The sequence below is a fragment of the Sminthopsis crassicaudata genome, chromosome 3 (assembly GCF_048593235.1).
Source record: "Sminthopsis crassicaudata isolate SCR6 chromosome 3, ASM4859323v1, whole genome shotgun sequence".
NCBI lineage: Eukaryota > Metazoa > Chordata > Mammalia > Dasyuromorphia > Dasyuridae > Sminthopsis > Sminthopsis crassicaudata.
The window spans coordinates 535,524,744-535,540,294 of NC_133619.1; the positions used below are offsets into that span (position 1 = coordinate 535,524,744).

Sequence of the window (15,551 nt, forward strand, 5' to 3'; positions counted from 1 at the left end):
AACATACCACCCCCCTACCTTGGTTGTTTCTCTATTTCTTTCCTTATTTTTACTTTGCCCCCTTAATATTGAGTTTACTTGAGGTCCTATTGTTTCTCAGCTAAAGGCAGTTTTGATTTTAATCTTTATAAGATGATTCCCCAACACTCAGATTTTAATTCTGACCTCTCCTGAGCTTCAGACCCTTGTTGAAAGGTAAAGTATTCTATCCAAAACTAAAAATAAGGCCATTTGAAGCCAAGTTCATTTAGGTCTAAGTTTCTTTTAGAATATGCAAATTGAAATAGGAAACTGATGGAATTATTACCTAGATAATAAAAATAATTTCTCAACAACTCTCAATTATGAAAGTACATTAGATAAATTCTTTTAATTAGATAGCTTCCTTCATTGTTTTCCACAGAAAATAATCCTAATATTCCAGTTTAAATCTCATCCAAAAACATAACCCTATGACACAGTAAATTACATACTAGTGAGCTGAAAAAGAATATATATTTTAAAGGATAAACAACAAATTCTTTTCTCATCAACAGATAAAGTATTCTAATAATACCAACTGAAATAGAAGCAATAATAAAAATAGAAGAATTAATAAAAACCCAGGACTAACCTGATGATAACAGTCTCCACTTCTTTCAGTATTAGCAAGTTCCTGTAGTTCTTGGGAAGGATCAGCTCCAGGAGAAATAATGATCAAAACGGGTTCAATTTCTAATGTCTCCTTGTATAGACGTTTCAGATTTAAAGGTGCTGGGGACAACTCTTTCATTCCTAAATCACATATTGGGCAAATAAAAAGAAAATGAATATATATATATTTTTTTTGTATATATATATTTTTTTTGTATATATATTTGTATATATATATATACATATATACATACGCACACATATTATTACATACACACATCCCTTAAATATCCTAATTGAAGCAACTGCATATTTATAAAAGGAGATAAATAAAATACATGTCAATTCTTTTTCATCTAGAAATGATGGGTATGAGTCATAACATCATTAAGAATATTTCTCTCCCAAAAAGACATGAATGCAAATCATCTGGCATATATCCAAATATATAAAAACACATATAAAACAGATGCAAGGTAACCTTGAGAGTCATCTTGGAAGAGAAGACATTAGGACCTGATGGAGCAGGAGGTGAAGAAAGTTCTCATGTAAAAATTGGTACTTAAATCTTGAAAGACTACAGAGTCCAAGAACACAGAGCAGAAGAGGAGCAATATTAAAGAATGGGAAACAGTTTTACAATGGCATATAGAGACATGATATACTGTGTCATGTACACCAGTTACAACAAGAAGGATAGTTTGGCTAGCCTACAGAATGTGGGAAGCAGAGAAATGCGCAATAAAAATGCAAAAAATAAAATGCGCAAGAAAGATGAGATAGGGCAAAATTACATATTGCCAAATAAAATGGAAAATGTCGCTTGTGGGGGCTTAAAGCATGTCCAACTTAGAAATCAGAAACAGAAGAACTTTCTTGTGAGCCCATTGCCTTTGCAAAACTACTAATTTATTAGGAAAATGTGCAAGGCAATTCTATATTTGGGGGAACTGAATGAAAATGGATTTACAAAACACAAGAGTACCATTTCAATTACATGGAAATTTTTATCAGCCCAAAGACCAGGAAATTACAAAAGAGAAGGAAGAAACACTTAATTTCATAGAAAATTAGAGCAAGAAGGAAACCCTAAAGATCATCCAATAAAACCTTTCATTAAATGCAATAACAATACACTTGACAAATGGCTATCATAATTCAAAGTATATGCTCTTTGGTCTTCACTCAAATTATATGTATTTGTGGGACAATGTGCCCCGGGTTGATGTAGAAAATGTTTTTATCTATGTTTTTACAATTCAACTCAATATACTTTTTATTTGAGTTAAGTGAGTCTACTGTGTTAACTATTACCAGTATCAGCAACAGCAGGTGGCTCATGAATTACAATGACTCATACAATACATAGAAGAAAGCTACCTCACCAGCAAGACAGATGTATACTATATTATAGAGGCAAAATTAATAACCAATAAACATTAAGTGCCTCCTATGGGCCATACACTGTGCTAAGCACTGCATTAATTAATTAAGCTACAATGGATTAGATGCAGAAGTTCTAAAGAGTATTGGAAAAGATTAAAGGAAACAAAAGTTAAGTAGAAAGGTCAAATAAAACAATCTACAAACAAATAAAGGAAGGAGGCAAAGGGCTTTTAATTGTAAGGCTGTACTTATCTGAAAGATACATAAGTTTTACTTATTCTGTATACAATTAAAATTTAACATGAGGCTACAGAGATTGTTAATTCTGATGTTCAATCTTAAATTCTATGAAATGTATGATACCCTGGCTAAGGCTATAGTTTTCCAGTTTAAGAAAGGAATATAGGCTTGCTCCTGCTTGTGGGACTCATTTCTATCCTGCTGAGAGATTAATGAGTGAGGGTGCAATAAACAAATTGTTTCCCTGCAACCTATATACCTAAGGGAATTCAAACACAGTAATGGGTGAAAACAACTGTTAAGAGGAAGATACAAATACCTAAATATTTTTAAGGACTTCTGAACTAGCATCTCTAACTAGTTTCAGAAAACTTGAATTCAAACAGAGAAAAAGCAGCAACCCAATATGGATAGATGTCCCACAAGAAAAAATTTTTTTTATTTGTAAATTTAGAAATGTGATCTGAGATGGAGAGAGCCATCTATACCCAGAGAGAAGATTGTGGGTACTGAGATAGCCCAGGAAAAAAAAAAAAACCAAACTAAAGACAGCCAAGAAGTTTGTAATTTGGAGAACATTTTATTTTACTGGTCAGGACCAGGACAGACTCAGGAGAGTTCTGCACCGAATAGAAGTGGGCACAGGTTTATAAACACTCTGGTTCTCCATTCACAGGAGAAAAATAGGAGCTTACAGGATGTAGGGAGAATATACAATGGCAGATGTTTAACATAGATTATTTGAAATAGATAAGGGTTATGGAACATCTTTCCATATGGAATAAATATTCCTCAGAGCTTTAGGGAAAGGAATTTCCCTCCTCCTAGCTGAATAAACATTTCCCAGGGAACCTGGGCCCTAACTAAGACCATGGAGGAGGGGAGGGGAGGCCAAATCTTTGTCCATTTCAGGTACCAAGTATGGATCACAATGTAGTGTTTTCATTCTTTTTATTGTTGTTTGCTTACATTTTGTTTTCTTTCTAATTTTTTATCTGATTTTTCCTGTGCTGTATGATAAATAAGGAAATATATATAGAAGAATTGCACATGTTTAACATATATTGGATTACTCGCTATCTAGGGAAGGGGGTGGGGAGAAGAAAAGGAAAAAATCTGGAACACAAGGTTTTATAAGAGCGAATGTTGAAAATTATATATGCATATGCTTTGATATTTAAAAAAAACTTTAATAAGACAAAAAAAGAAATGTGATCTGAGCCAATACCCTTCAGACAGTCAGAGCAAACTCCAAAACGTTTTTAAGTAACTACTTATGTACCAGGCACTGTTCTAAATGCTAGGGGGAAAGGTAAAAGAACACTGGTTTCCTAAGAGTTCATAATCTAATTGGGGGGGGGGGCAATTTGTAAACGACTATGTACAAACAATATATATATATATACACTGTAAATGGGGGAAAAATCAACAGAAGGAACACTAAAATTGAGGCTTTCTGTAGAAGAAAAGATTGTAGTGGGCCACAGAAACAGGAAATGAGGGGGGGACAGCCAGTGAAAATGCCCAGAGTAGAAAGATAAGAGTATCTTGTTCAAAGAACAAGAATTCAAAGGAGAACATGGGCAGGGGAATCTGGTATAAGACAGCTTAGAAAGGGGTGGGATGGTATATATTAGAAAGGGTTTTGAATGCCAAATGAGAATTTTGTATTTAATCTTAGAGGTGATAGGGAGTCAATAGTAAAGGAGGCTGGGGATTTATCTAAGGACATATGATCAAACCTGCACTTTAGGACAACGGAATAGAGACATTTTTGGGAAGGGCAGAGGCTTGTAGAAGGGAGACCAATTAACAGGCTATTACAATAGTCCAGTCAGAAGGGGGTGAGAGCCTGCAAGGGGCTGATGGCAGAAGAAATGTTATGAAGGTAAAGTTGACAAGCCTTAGGAACGAATTAGAAGATGACACTTATATCGTGAGACTGGGAGGAATTCGATCAGCAAACATTTTTTTAAGTGCTTACTATATGATCTAGGCATGAGAGACAAGGCCTAAATCAAAACTGTCCCAATCCTCAAGAAGCTTATCTTCTATTGCGGGTATAAGTAAATTAAAAACACTTAAAAAGTAAAATAATTTCAAGGAAGGATTGAGGAAGGAAGGAGAGAGAGAGAGAGAGAGAGAGAGAGAGAGAGAGAGAGAGAGAGAGAGAGAGAGAGAGAGAGAGAGAGAGAGAGAGAGAGAGAGAGAGAGTGTGTAACTGGACTGGATGAGAAGGGAAGATTGAAAAAGGATTATAAAATGAAAGAAATGGCACCAGAACATAAATTTGAAAGGAAGAAGGAATTCTATTTGATACAAGTGAGGAGGAAACATATTCTAGACAATGGGGGAAATGATGGGGAAGTTACACAGATGTTGAAATACAATGTTATATATAACTGAATAATCAGTAAGCCATTTTTGATTGTAAAAGAAAGAACAAATGAGAAGAAAACTATGAAATAAGACTGGGAAAGTAAATGAGAACAAGATTTACGTGTCACACTGACCAGTCTGTATTTCATCCTAAAGAGAATGGAAAGATACTACAGCTTTTCTTTGAACTTGATCTACTGAGGAGTATCAGTTTGGCAGCTCATCAGGCCTCTTTTGACTCTCAGCTGCTAACATCTCACTCACTCACATTATCTTTATAAGGGGAGTGTCCTTGTCACTACCTCAATAAGGAAATTTCTAACTTTTCAGTTAAATAGATCAATTACAGATGTGCACATCCATATATGATCAAGGACTATTGGATCAAAGGCATTTTAGCTTTCAAAAAATTTCAAAAAATCTGCCACTGAACAAAGTGAAATGATGGAAGAAAATATATGAATATATTCATATTCATATTCATGTTCATATTGGTTGAGAAGATCTTTGTTCCTACAGCCTCCTCTACCACCAAGGAACCCTAGGAACTGCAAAAGGCCTAAATGTTTGGATTTTCTAATTGTTGTCACATAGCATTTCCAAAACATAAGCTTGAGGCACTGTCTGCCTAAGAAATCAAGGACAGACAATATACATTGAGGGAAGGCAGCTGCAGGATCCCAAAAGAAGCCCAACACAAGTTCTGCTGTGCCTAGGTAAAACTTCATGAACATGCTATGAAGGGAGGAAAAGAACATCCAGCAACCAAAATTTAAGTAATCTCTGCCACATATGCTCTAAACTAGAGGACTTTCCCCCAAAATCTGCATATGCTACTGAGAATGTATATCACAGACTTTTGGGAGGATGCTATTTATTAACTTTCTTATTATATCACCTTAATAAAATGCCTCTCTAAAAGATATTTACTCTAACTACCTAACTTATCTCATCTAATAATCAACAGAGATAATACAACCATAGGGGCCACAGTACCAGAAAAATACACTCCCCAATGTCAGGGTCTCCAGATCCCTGAGACTATCAAAAGTAGCTGAGGCCTAGGAACCTCCCTGCCAGTGCCAAGCAGGGGTAGGAAAAGCAAGCTTTGAGCACATGCTATAACTTACATGCAAATATACACACACACACACATACACACACACACAAACACACACACACTGTGAAACAACCAATGAAAGATTCAGAATGTGAAAGGGAGGTGATAGGGGATTTTTTTTTCCTACCACACCATCACAATGTCTAAATTTTTCATCAATTTAAGGATATGTTATATATGTGTGTATATATAGTTATACAGATATATACTTACATATCTATACATCTATATGTATATGACTGTTATGTATATATGTGTATGCACACATACATGCACAAATTGGATCATCCAGTAGAATATAAGCTCCTTAAGGGCAGAGGTAGTTTTCTTTTCTACTTTGTCTGTAGTCTGGAATATACTATTCATATTCTTTTTTTAGTTGACTGATTGAGTTGATGATCCTCTATAGAGGATTTATGGAAGGATGTCTGAAAAAATCTAAGCAATGAGAAGATATTGAGAAATTGTCATTTCTATAGAAGTACCACCAACACTGATGAGATCATGGATACAAAATATCAAAGCATGTTTGGAGAATCTCATGTGGATCTTGAAATAAAATAATAACTTGTATTAAAATAATTGTTTAGTGTGACAAGCCTCATATTAAAAACATAGTTTTCTGAAATAACTTCCTACAAAGCTCAGTAGAGCTGTCACTTCTCATTCCTGATTCCCCCAATACTTGTTATTGCTTTATACTTCTTGAAATTACTACATATTATTTTTCATATACTTTATAATTTATTTATCTGTGTTCATGTTTAATCCACTAAAGAGAATGTAAGCTCTTTCCATCAAGGAAATTGTACATTGAGAGCCTAGCATAATATCACGTATATAACAGACACTTAACATCAATTAACAAAAAAGCACCAACTTCCTGTGAGGTACTGTGCAAAGCACTAGAGATATAAAAACAAGACTTTGGTCAGATCTGAGCTTAAGGAAGAAGCATGCAAGATGGACTAGAGTAGGAAGAGATTTGAGGCAGGGAAACTAAGTAGAAGACCACCATGATAATCAAGATGAGGAGTCAGGAGTATTACAGAGGAAGACATGAAAAGATTTGGCAACACATGTAGAGTGAAAAATCAAAGATAATGCCAAGGTTAAGAACCTGTTGATAAAGTGAATGGTGATGTCTGTAACAGAAATAAGGAAGTTTCAAGGAGGGGTGGATTTGGGAGAAAAAATAATGAATTCTGTTTAGACACTCTGATTTCTGAGATGTCTCAAAGAAAATAAATATCTTTGAGCTGAACTGACCTGAAATAAAAGGCTTATTTGGAGAATAGCTACTAGTAAACAGTCAAAAGTCCAAATTTAGCATTTCAATATAAATATAAAAAAATTTTATATGTTAAGAATAGTAAAATATTTTAGTCTAGAAAAAGGGCGAACACTGAAAAGTTATACTATTAAGGAAAATATAGAAGCTATTAATCTAAATTAATCTTGCTTCAAATACTCCAATGCATTTCCAGAACACTTCTAAGTTAATGATTCTACTTAAAATGTGATTAAATTTAGGAAAATAAGTGGTCAAGTCTCTGGACAAATATCAAAATTGTCATCATAAATCAATACCATGTTAAGAAGTTTGAAAGGATAAAATGTCAATGGCTTGTGAATTACTATATGTTAAACTAGTAGAATTGTGTGTTTTGAAGAAATTTTAATGATCAATTTGAAGTCAGAACTGGATGAAAAGAATGATAGATTTGAAGTCAGAAGTCATGAGTTCAAATACCAGTTTCAGCACTAATACACTGAATAACATTGGGATTCAGTTCCTTCATCTGAAAAATGAATTAGGAGACTATAGATAAATATCTAATAAAATTTACAGATCCATACTCAGAACAGTCTTTTAAATAAAAATCACAAGGAAAAATCACAAATTTCAATTAAAATTTATTTTCAGTAAATTTATATGTAGTCTCCTCTTACAAACAATTAATAAAAGCCTTGGGCAGAGGCAGATAGAACTGAGATATACTTTTCTATAGATTTCTCACTCACACTCATAGCCCAAGAGGAAACTGGATTTTTCTAGCCCAGGAGACAATAGTAAAGAGGGTACTATGGTGGTACATATAATGCCTTGAGTAGCTTTGAAGTCAGTCAAACTATTTATTTCCATAAATTATATTTAAAAATCAGGATGTTCTATCAGACCAAACATTATATTGACGTAGTATGTATGAAGAGTTCTAACAGTAATAAATAACAGAGCAAGGCTTGGATATAACCATTAGTTCCAAAAAGAGAGTTCAGGTTAATGTTGCTTATTTCTATCATTATTTTGATTTCTTAGATAACGTAATGTTATGCCACAGTCTCTTTGAGCCATTCTACCTCAGTTTCCCTACAGTAGTTTCCCTTATTGTCCTGACTGAGTTTCCCTGAATTGTTCTGTCTCAGTTTCCTTAACTGTTCTGCTTCAGTCCCTTAAGTTGTAACCCCCCCCCCCCGGTTCATTAAGACTGAGGACCATTTGCTCTAAGGTTATAAATTGTCAATGGGAGATGAGGAGCAGATCAGACTTTCTGGCTCATAGCTCCTTCTGCCCCCAAGAATTTATGACATTGCCCCTTTAAAATATTCCAAAAGATAAGACTATCTCGGATACTTCACTGACATCTTTACTTCTGTTATTCAAACATCCTGACTCTCTGGCTTTTAGTAAAAATTTACAGCCTCCCTCTCCCCCCATCCTGACAGAACCAAGCGCTTCTTACTTTTCCCGCTCTTCTTCCTTTCCTTTGTCTGAAAAGCTATAAAGTGTTTATTATCCCCCCATTCATTCCTGGATATTTTGAGACGAGAGTCCTGTCCAGTCAATTAAACTCTTCAATTAATAAAATATTAAAAATTCTCTAATCTCTATCTTGCCTCAGTTTCTCTGGCATTACAGTAATACTAAAATTACCTTGTTTGAAATCTCTATTATAACTTGGGGTTTTGGTAGCCTGATATATAGTATTTTTTTTCTAGCTCTTCAAATTCTTTAATGTATCTACTCAAGAATACATTCTATATATTATTGAAAATGATGTTGATTAATGTGTGTTGCCTTAATTTAGCAATATATTTAGAATTTTATTCAAATTTCTGCTGATTTTTGACAGAAACATTAGAGAAAATTTAGATCAGAGAAAAACATTCCTATAACCTTACTTGATGAGATTATACATTCTCTATAAATTAAATTCTATAAATTCTTTTATATTCTTTGCATAGTATCTAGAACACTCAATAAATACTAAATCAATAGAATATGAACAAAAAGTGATACCTTTCAGAAAATATTTAAAAGAAAAGAAAATTTCTTTTAAAAAATTCAAAAATCACACTTTATAACACAGTACAGATCTATCATTCTTGTATTAGTAACTTAGTAAATCTGTTTCTTGGCCTTTCGCAACACAGTTTCTCAAAAATTTTCTCACACAAAAGGAACCATGGGCCAATTATATAAAGTGTAAATAAATAAAAGATGTATTTTAGTGGAGAAAGAACTAACCTTAAGAGCCAGTAAGAGTTGAGTTCAAGTTCTGCCTCTGATACATTCTGGCTGGGTACTGGCGACAAGTCTCTTAATGATCTAGCTAACTTTTTAAGACTTGTAGAGAAGGTAAGGAATTGATAGAGAAGTTTTCACACCAGAGTTCCTAACTCAATGAATCAGAGTTCCATCCACTATTACTATACCAGGTAAATTATTATTATTATTATTATTTTAAGAATTATTTTTATATATCACAAGACAGATAAGCCCTAGTGAGAAATTTAGTTTCAACACATTGTGCAATGCTTGTTTATAAGTTAAAAGTGTCAACATGTCATAAATTCTAGGTTTCTTATAAGTATATATTTATTTGTATTATTATATTTATATGCTATTAAACGTATTATATATACTTATAACTTTTAATTTGAAAGATAATCCAATTCAACAAGCAATTAAGCCCACACTATGTACAGGAATACATGATAAGCACCAGAAGTTCAAAAAAAAAAAACAATTTTCTGACTCAAGAACTCTTATGACTACTAGTCTCAAGTAGCTAAGACTTCAGAAAGAGCCACTGAATTAAACCCAGCTTCTTCCTTCCTCTGTATTCCGAGAATATAGAATTTCAGAATTTTGGAGACATTTTGGCAGCTACAACTCTAAATCAATTTAAAAAATAAATTCCTTCTTCAACAAGCCAAAGAATTTTCTAATTCTGCTTGGAGATCTCTAAGGAGGGAGAGCCCTTTATCTCCTGTTATCAGCCTACTTTTGGATACCTCTGATTATTAGGAAGGTTCTTTTTTTCCCCAACTAAAAAGCCCAAGTTTGTTTCTCTGAAACTTCCATGTATTATTCCTCGATCTGCCCTTTGAATTCACTCTAATCATATTTCTACATGTCAGTTTTTCACACATTGAAAGGGAGTTATCATCATGTCTTCATTGAGTTTTCTCTTCTTTAAGAAAAATATTCACAATTCCTTCTACAGATCCCCATGTAAAATAAACTCAAGGTCTTTCACCATCCTAATTGTTTTCTTCTGGACACTCTTCAGATAATTTATGTCTTGCCTAAAATTATGGTGTACTTCAGATGTCATTTAATCAGAAGACGATGCAATAAGACTATCACTTTCTAAAACCTAGATGCTATATTTGTTTTCATGTCGCCCAAGAATGCTTAGGAATTTTTGGCAATCATATCAACTCTCTTTATTCATAATGAGCTTTCAGTGTAGCAAAACACTTAGGCTTTTTCCAGACAAAATGCTTTTTGTTAATGTCTCCTCCCGTTAGATTTATGTCTATTAAATTTCATTGTGTTGGAATCAATCCAGTAGTCTAGCCTGTCAAATTCTTTTTGAATATTAGATAAAGATGACTATAATCCACTGTTAGCAAATCTCTACTACCTTTGTGTTGCTTGCAAATCTGAAAATGATGTTTAGTATTTTATAAATTACTGATAAAATATTTTACATAAAAATTTTATAATGTTTAATCATACAAAATATTTATAAAATATGTAAATTATTTATATAAAAATATAACCCTTAGACACTATCTTGGAGATTTGCCTCTAATCTGACATGTTCATCTGACAGAAATATTTGGTATCCTTCTATTATATAATATTAATTCCTAATCATGACAAAAACCTCAAAATTATCATCCCTTTCATAAAATATTATATCAAATAAAGAAAAAAATCAATATATATAGATAGTTAAAGGTAAACAAGTAATGAGAAATTAGTATGTAACTCCAAGAAAATTTCAATGAGAACTTGACATTTAAATACCACTTGAAGACAATTACTTCATTATAAATGTATTTCCTTGATTTTTACCATTAAACTTAATATTTTAAAAATTATTTAAACTTATAAGGACTAGTGTGTTCAAACGCAATTCAATAACATAACATGTTAAAAATAAATCTGTATTTTTGAAAACCAAATACCACTTGAAGACAATTACTTCATTATAAATGTATTTCCTTGATTTTTACCATTAAACTTAATATTTTACAAATTATTTAAACTTATAAAGACTAGTGTGTTCAAACGCAATTCAATAACATAACATGATAAAAATAAATCTGTATTTTTGAAAACCAAATATTATTTAACAACAAAAGTACATAAAGACTTCAAATTATTATAGTTATTAAGATTCCAAAGAAAATAAGCACATATTAAAAATGAGTGATCCATACCATGCTAGTAATCATTTTAAGATGGTACTTACCCAGAGTTTTACATGCAAAAAGGGCCATAGCACTTTGAAGCCTATCTGGTCTAAGAGCTTGTACCACTAGGACCTTGGAATAAAAGACAGTAAAGGGCAATGCCATAATAATGTCAAAAATCATAACAACTAGAAAAATGGATATTCATTTTAGAAAAGAGATATTATAAGGAAGAGTAATATTTATACATGATGTTTTTCTTTAATTATTCTTCTAACAATTATCCGTAAATTCTATCTTTCAAGATATAACTAAACAGCATCAAATGCATCAAACTAAAGTTGATGAATTCTCTTTTTGTTTCAGTTACAATCCTCAAAATGTTTAAGGGAATTATGAAATAAAATAAATCACTCAGACAGACAATAATTCTAAATTTGGATCTGCAATATCAAGAATATTAATTTCTAAATTGTCCTTGTGATGAAACTAAGTGCTCAAGGTCACAAGAATAGAAATTTCTTAAAGCTTTCTGACTAAATTCATAGTGCATTCCACTATTGTTGATGGCTGAGTCTTTTACTTTCTATCACTGCTTATCATAAAAAAAAATATGGCATGTAACTCAAGATAATTATCACTGTGTTTTTTCTACTGGAAGAGAATCTGGAACAACAGGGGTAGGCCATATGAAGCTAGAATAGAAGTTCTCTGTTTCTCTGTCAAGGTTGTTTCTTATATGGCCACCTGTATAGCAAAAAAGGAGTTATGAGGGGAACAGAGAACTGGAAGTAATTTGTTTAGACCACAACCATCAATTGTCACCATTTTTTGTTTTGGTCAGGGTGTTAGGTGACAGCCAAAACTTGAATGCCACTCAACTACAAGTATATTAAAGATAATATAACTACTAAACACTAATTCAAAGAGCAGAAACATTTTATATTTAGATAAAGTTAAATTTTACCTGCTGAAACAAAGAAACCTTCTTTGTGAGAATGGATGGAAATTCCTGCTCACACATTGAATTATGGTAATAGGGTCTCCACAGACTTACATCATCAAAGCATAATGTCTGATAGAGACTTGGAAGTGTTATCTATAAATGAAATACATATAAGTATACAACAATGATATCAAAATATTATTAATCATTAATAATCATATTTATAATATATTAATTATATTAATAATAACACATAAATAATAAATACATATAATTTTAAAAATAAAACAGCAGGTGACTCTCATCTGTCCATAAGTGCTAAATGTTCAAGCCTACTAATATATTCCTTCTCTGTGACTATCTTCCATCAAAACTCTGTGTCTGTGTGTATGTGTGTGTGTATATGTGTGTATATATATATATATATAAACATAATTATCTACATGTTATCTCTCCAATTAAAATGTCAGTTTTTTGATACCAGGATACCTTTTGTTTGTAACTTCTAGGACTTATCATAATGTCTAGCATATAGTAAATGCTAGTTAAATTTTGTTGAATAACTGATTGACTGGACAATTACAACAATTGCCTTATTAGAAAAATCCTATTACCTAGATATCTCTCTTAACAATATATCCATTACAAGGCTGCCCAAATAGTCCAAAGGTTTATAGCTAACCATTTTGGAATATGAATGTTGGCAACTATGTTTTTTTTTAAATCTACTAAGTAGTAAGATATATTATTATTACTGTTATTCATAATCTCCAAAAATCCTCTCTATATGGAACAATTTATATTTATAAAGAATTTTAAACCTCATTCTCAAGGCACATCATACTGTATCACCTGAATCATTCTTTAAAAAAAAACTTTGTTTTTGCCTCTTTATAATCTCAGAGGCAGTAATTTGAAGGTATCTCTTCTTAAAGGGATATTATTTCAAATTCGCAGAAATATCATGACTGCAAATGAACAAAGGATGCACAAGTTACTGCACTCCCAATTAAGTCAAAAATAACTTAAATATACATGTATTATCACATATGTCTCCATAGTATAAAAAAATCATCACATTATCATTACCTTTAATGTTGCCACTGCCCAGCTCCGTTCTTGATCTATCCAAGATGGAAGTTGATCGCGAATTCTTTGTTGAGTGTCCTTCAGAAATCAAACAAATTATAAAATGTGTGCAATTTGGAAAAAAAAAAAACTTTGAAAAATCTTTAACAACTAAATAGCTGTTTTTAATTTTAAAAATGGTTTGAAAAATGGCAAAAGTGGTCATTGGTTTTTACATTTCAGTGTTTTCTCTAGGTATTTAAAAAAAACCATGTCCATGTGACATAATACCAATGGAAACTATATTTTAAACTATATTCTAGTTGCATTCATATTTAATGAAACTTTTAAAACAATCTGACTGTGTATAACAGAAAGAAATAGCCAACAAACACACTTTAAGGGAATCTTCACTTAAAAATATTATGAGGGCTATTCCACAATAACCCGCTACCTAGGCAGCTTGTAGCCACAGAAAACCCCCTACTCCATTTTGTTCTTTAAAGAGGAACTTTCCCATTTCTCATTCATTCTCTCTCTGACTGCTGCCAGGTGGGGAAGCATTGATCAAGAGGGTTCTGATGCTGAATGCTGAATCCTTCGTTTTTCCTGAAACTTTATAATGCAAACCTGCTAGTAATATGATTAATTAAAAAAAAAAAAAAGAAAAAAAAGATTTTATTTTTGCTTCTAGAATTTGGAAAAATTTTACTTCATTAATTTAAATATATACAAAGTCTCTATTAGTAATTATATATAACTTTATCCTTAGGAATATGGGCTGAGATTCTCTTAAACTTTGGTTAGAGGTAAATTCAGGGTGATTTTTCCAAAGAAAATCTGCAATGTGAATCAAGATTAAAAGATAAGCAGAAATTTATTCATAGTAACTTACTAATTACTTTTTGAGCATCAGCTTAATTTGTATACTGTTATTTTGTGAAGAACACAGGTAGGTTTTTTCTTCCTTTAAAGGTATAAAACTGGTATTTAACTTACTGCTTTCCGTAACATGTCTCCAACAATTACTCCAGTAAAAGTATCCCATTCCTGGTGAAGCAAAATTTGCATGTTTTATGAGAATCACATGAGATACATTAAAAGACTGACAACAGTCTGACTCCCTGCTTTCCATATATGAGTTTTCTACCTATGGAAGTTTTGTGGGGGCAGAAGGAAAGTAGTCTCCTAATAAATACAACAATCTCATATTTTCTGTTATTAAAGGATTTACTACCTTGCATTAGAAACAATACTTCCTATTGGACAACATGCAGTAAATGATCAGATTACGCAACATTCTAGAAGGATATATATCGACCTATGGTCATTTTGCAGAAATTACTAAAGTTAGATACTTCTAATTTGAACTACTTTGGATAAGCTTTATTTTGAGTTTGTATGGCCCAGATAAGGAAGGAATATTGGGCAAGAAAACTGGTTTAACCAGAGTTGCTAGTACTACCAGTGAACCAAAGAATATCTTTTTCTACTTTTGCATTATAACTCAGAATTTAAAAGACATATTTTCTTACTTTTCCAAGTAATTCCAATGATACCTTTTAATACTTTATTTAGGAATAATAATTTCTAAATTACTTTCACTTTGAAAATGAATCAAAATACTATTTTTATCATCCAATAGTCATTATTTTAGAAAAGAACAAACACAGACAAATTTTAAGGATGCAAATACACATTTCATCATATTTCTTTTTCTGTATTATAAAAAAAGTAATTACATTTTCAGTCTTAAGGGTATTTAGTTCTATGAATTAATATTCAATCCTGAACTAAAACCACATATTTAAACACATTAAAACTCCTATTTGTAATATTGAAGCTTTCCCTTTGTGACTTTACTTACATTTTCTTGGAAAAGTTCAGGATGCATTCCTCGAACAAAATGTAAAGCAAACATCAGCTGATCAGCCTGAAATCACAAAATAATCAAGCTTTTTCATAAATCTGTGACATTTAAAGGTCTGTTCTTTAAATATACAATTCGCATATTAAGTACTTTGACTTCAAAGCATACTCTATAATCAATGTAAACACTGAATATTC

At 32.1% G+C, this 15,551-nt stretch overlaps 1 protein-coding gene across 3 annotated transcripts in view; it reads right to left on the minus strand.

The window, feature by feature from the left end:
• The window catches only part of DYNC2H1 (dynein cytoplasmic 2 heavy chain 1), a 394,253-nt gene that overhangs the window by 150,541 nt on the left and 228,161 nt on the right, over positions 1–15,551 (minus strand). For all 3 annotated transcript variants that reach the window (XM_074304391.1, XM_074304390.1, XM_074304389.1), the window contains 6 exons: positions 15,352–15,417; positions 14,484–14,534; positions 13,506–13,583; positions 12,438–12,569; positions 11,530–11,602; positions 614–774 (listed from right to left, as the gene is read on the minus strand). In XM_074304391.1, coding sequence (XP_074160492.1) covers positions 614–774; positions 11,530–11,602; positions 12,438–12,569; positions 13,506–13,583; positions 14,484–14,534; positions 15,352–15,417 — 561 coding nt within the window. The remainder of the gene's footprint in view (positions 1–613; positions 775–11,529; positions 11,603–12,437; positions 12,570–13,505; positions 13,584–14,483; positions 14,535–15,351; positions 15,418–15,551) is intronic.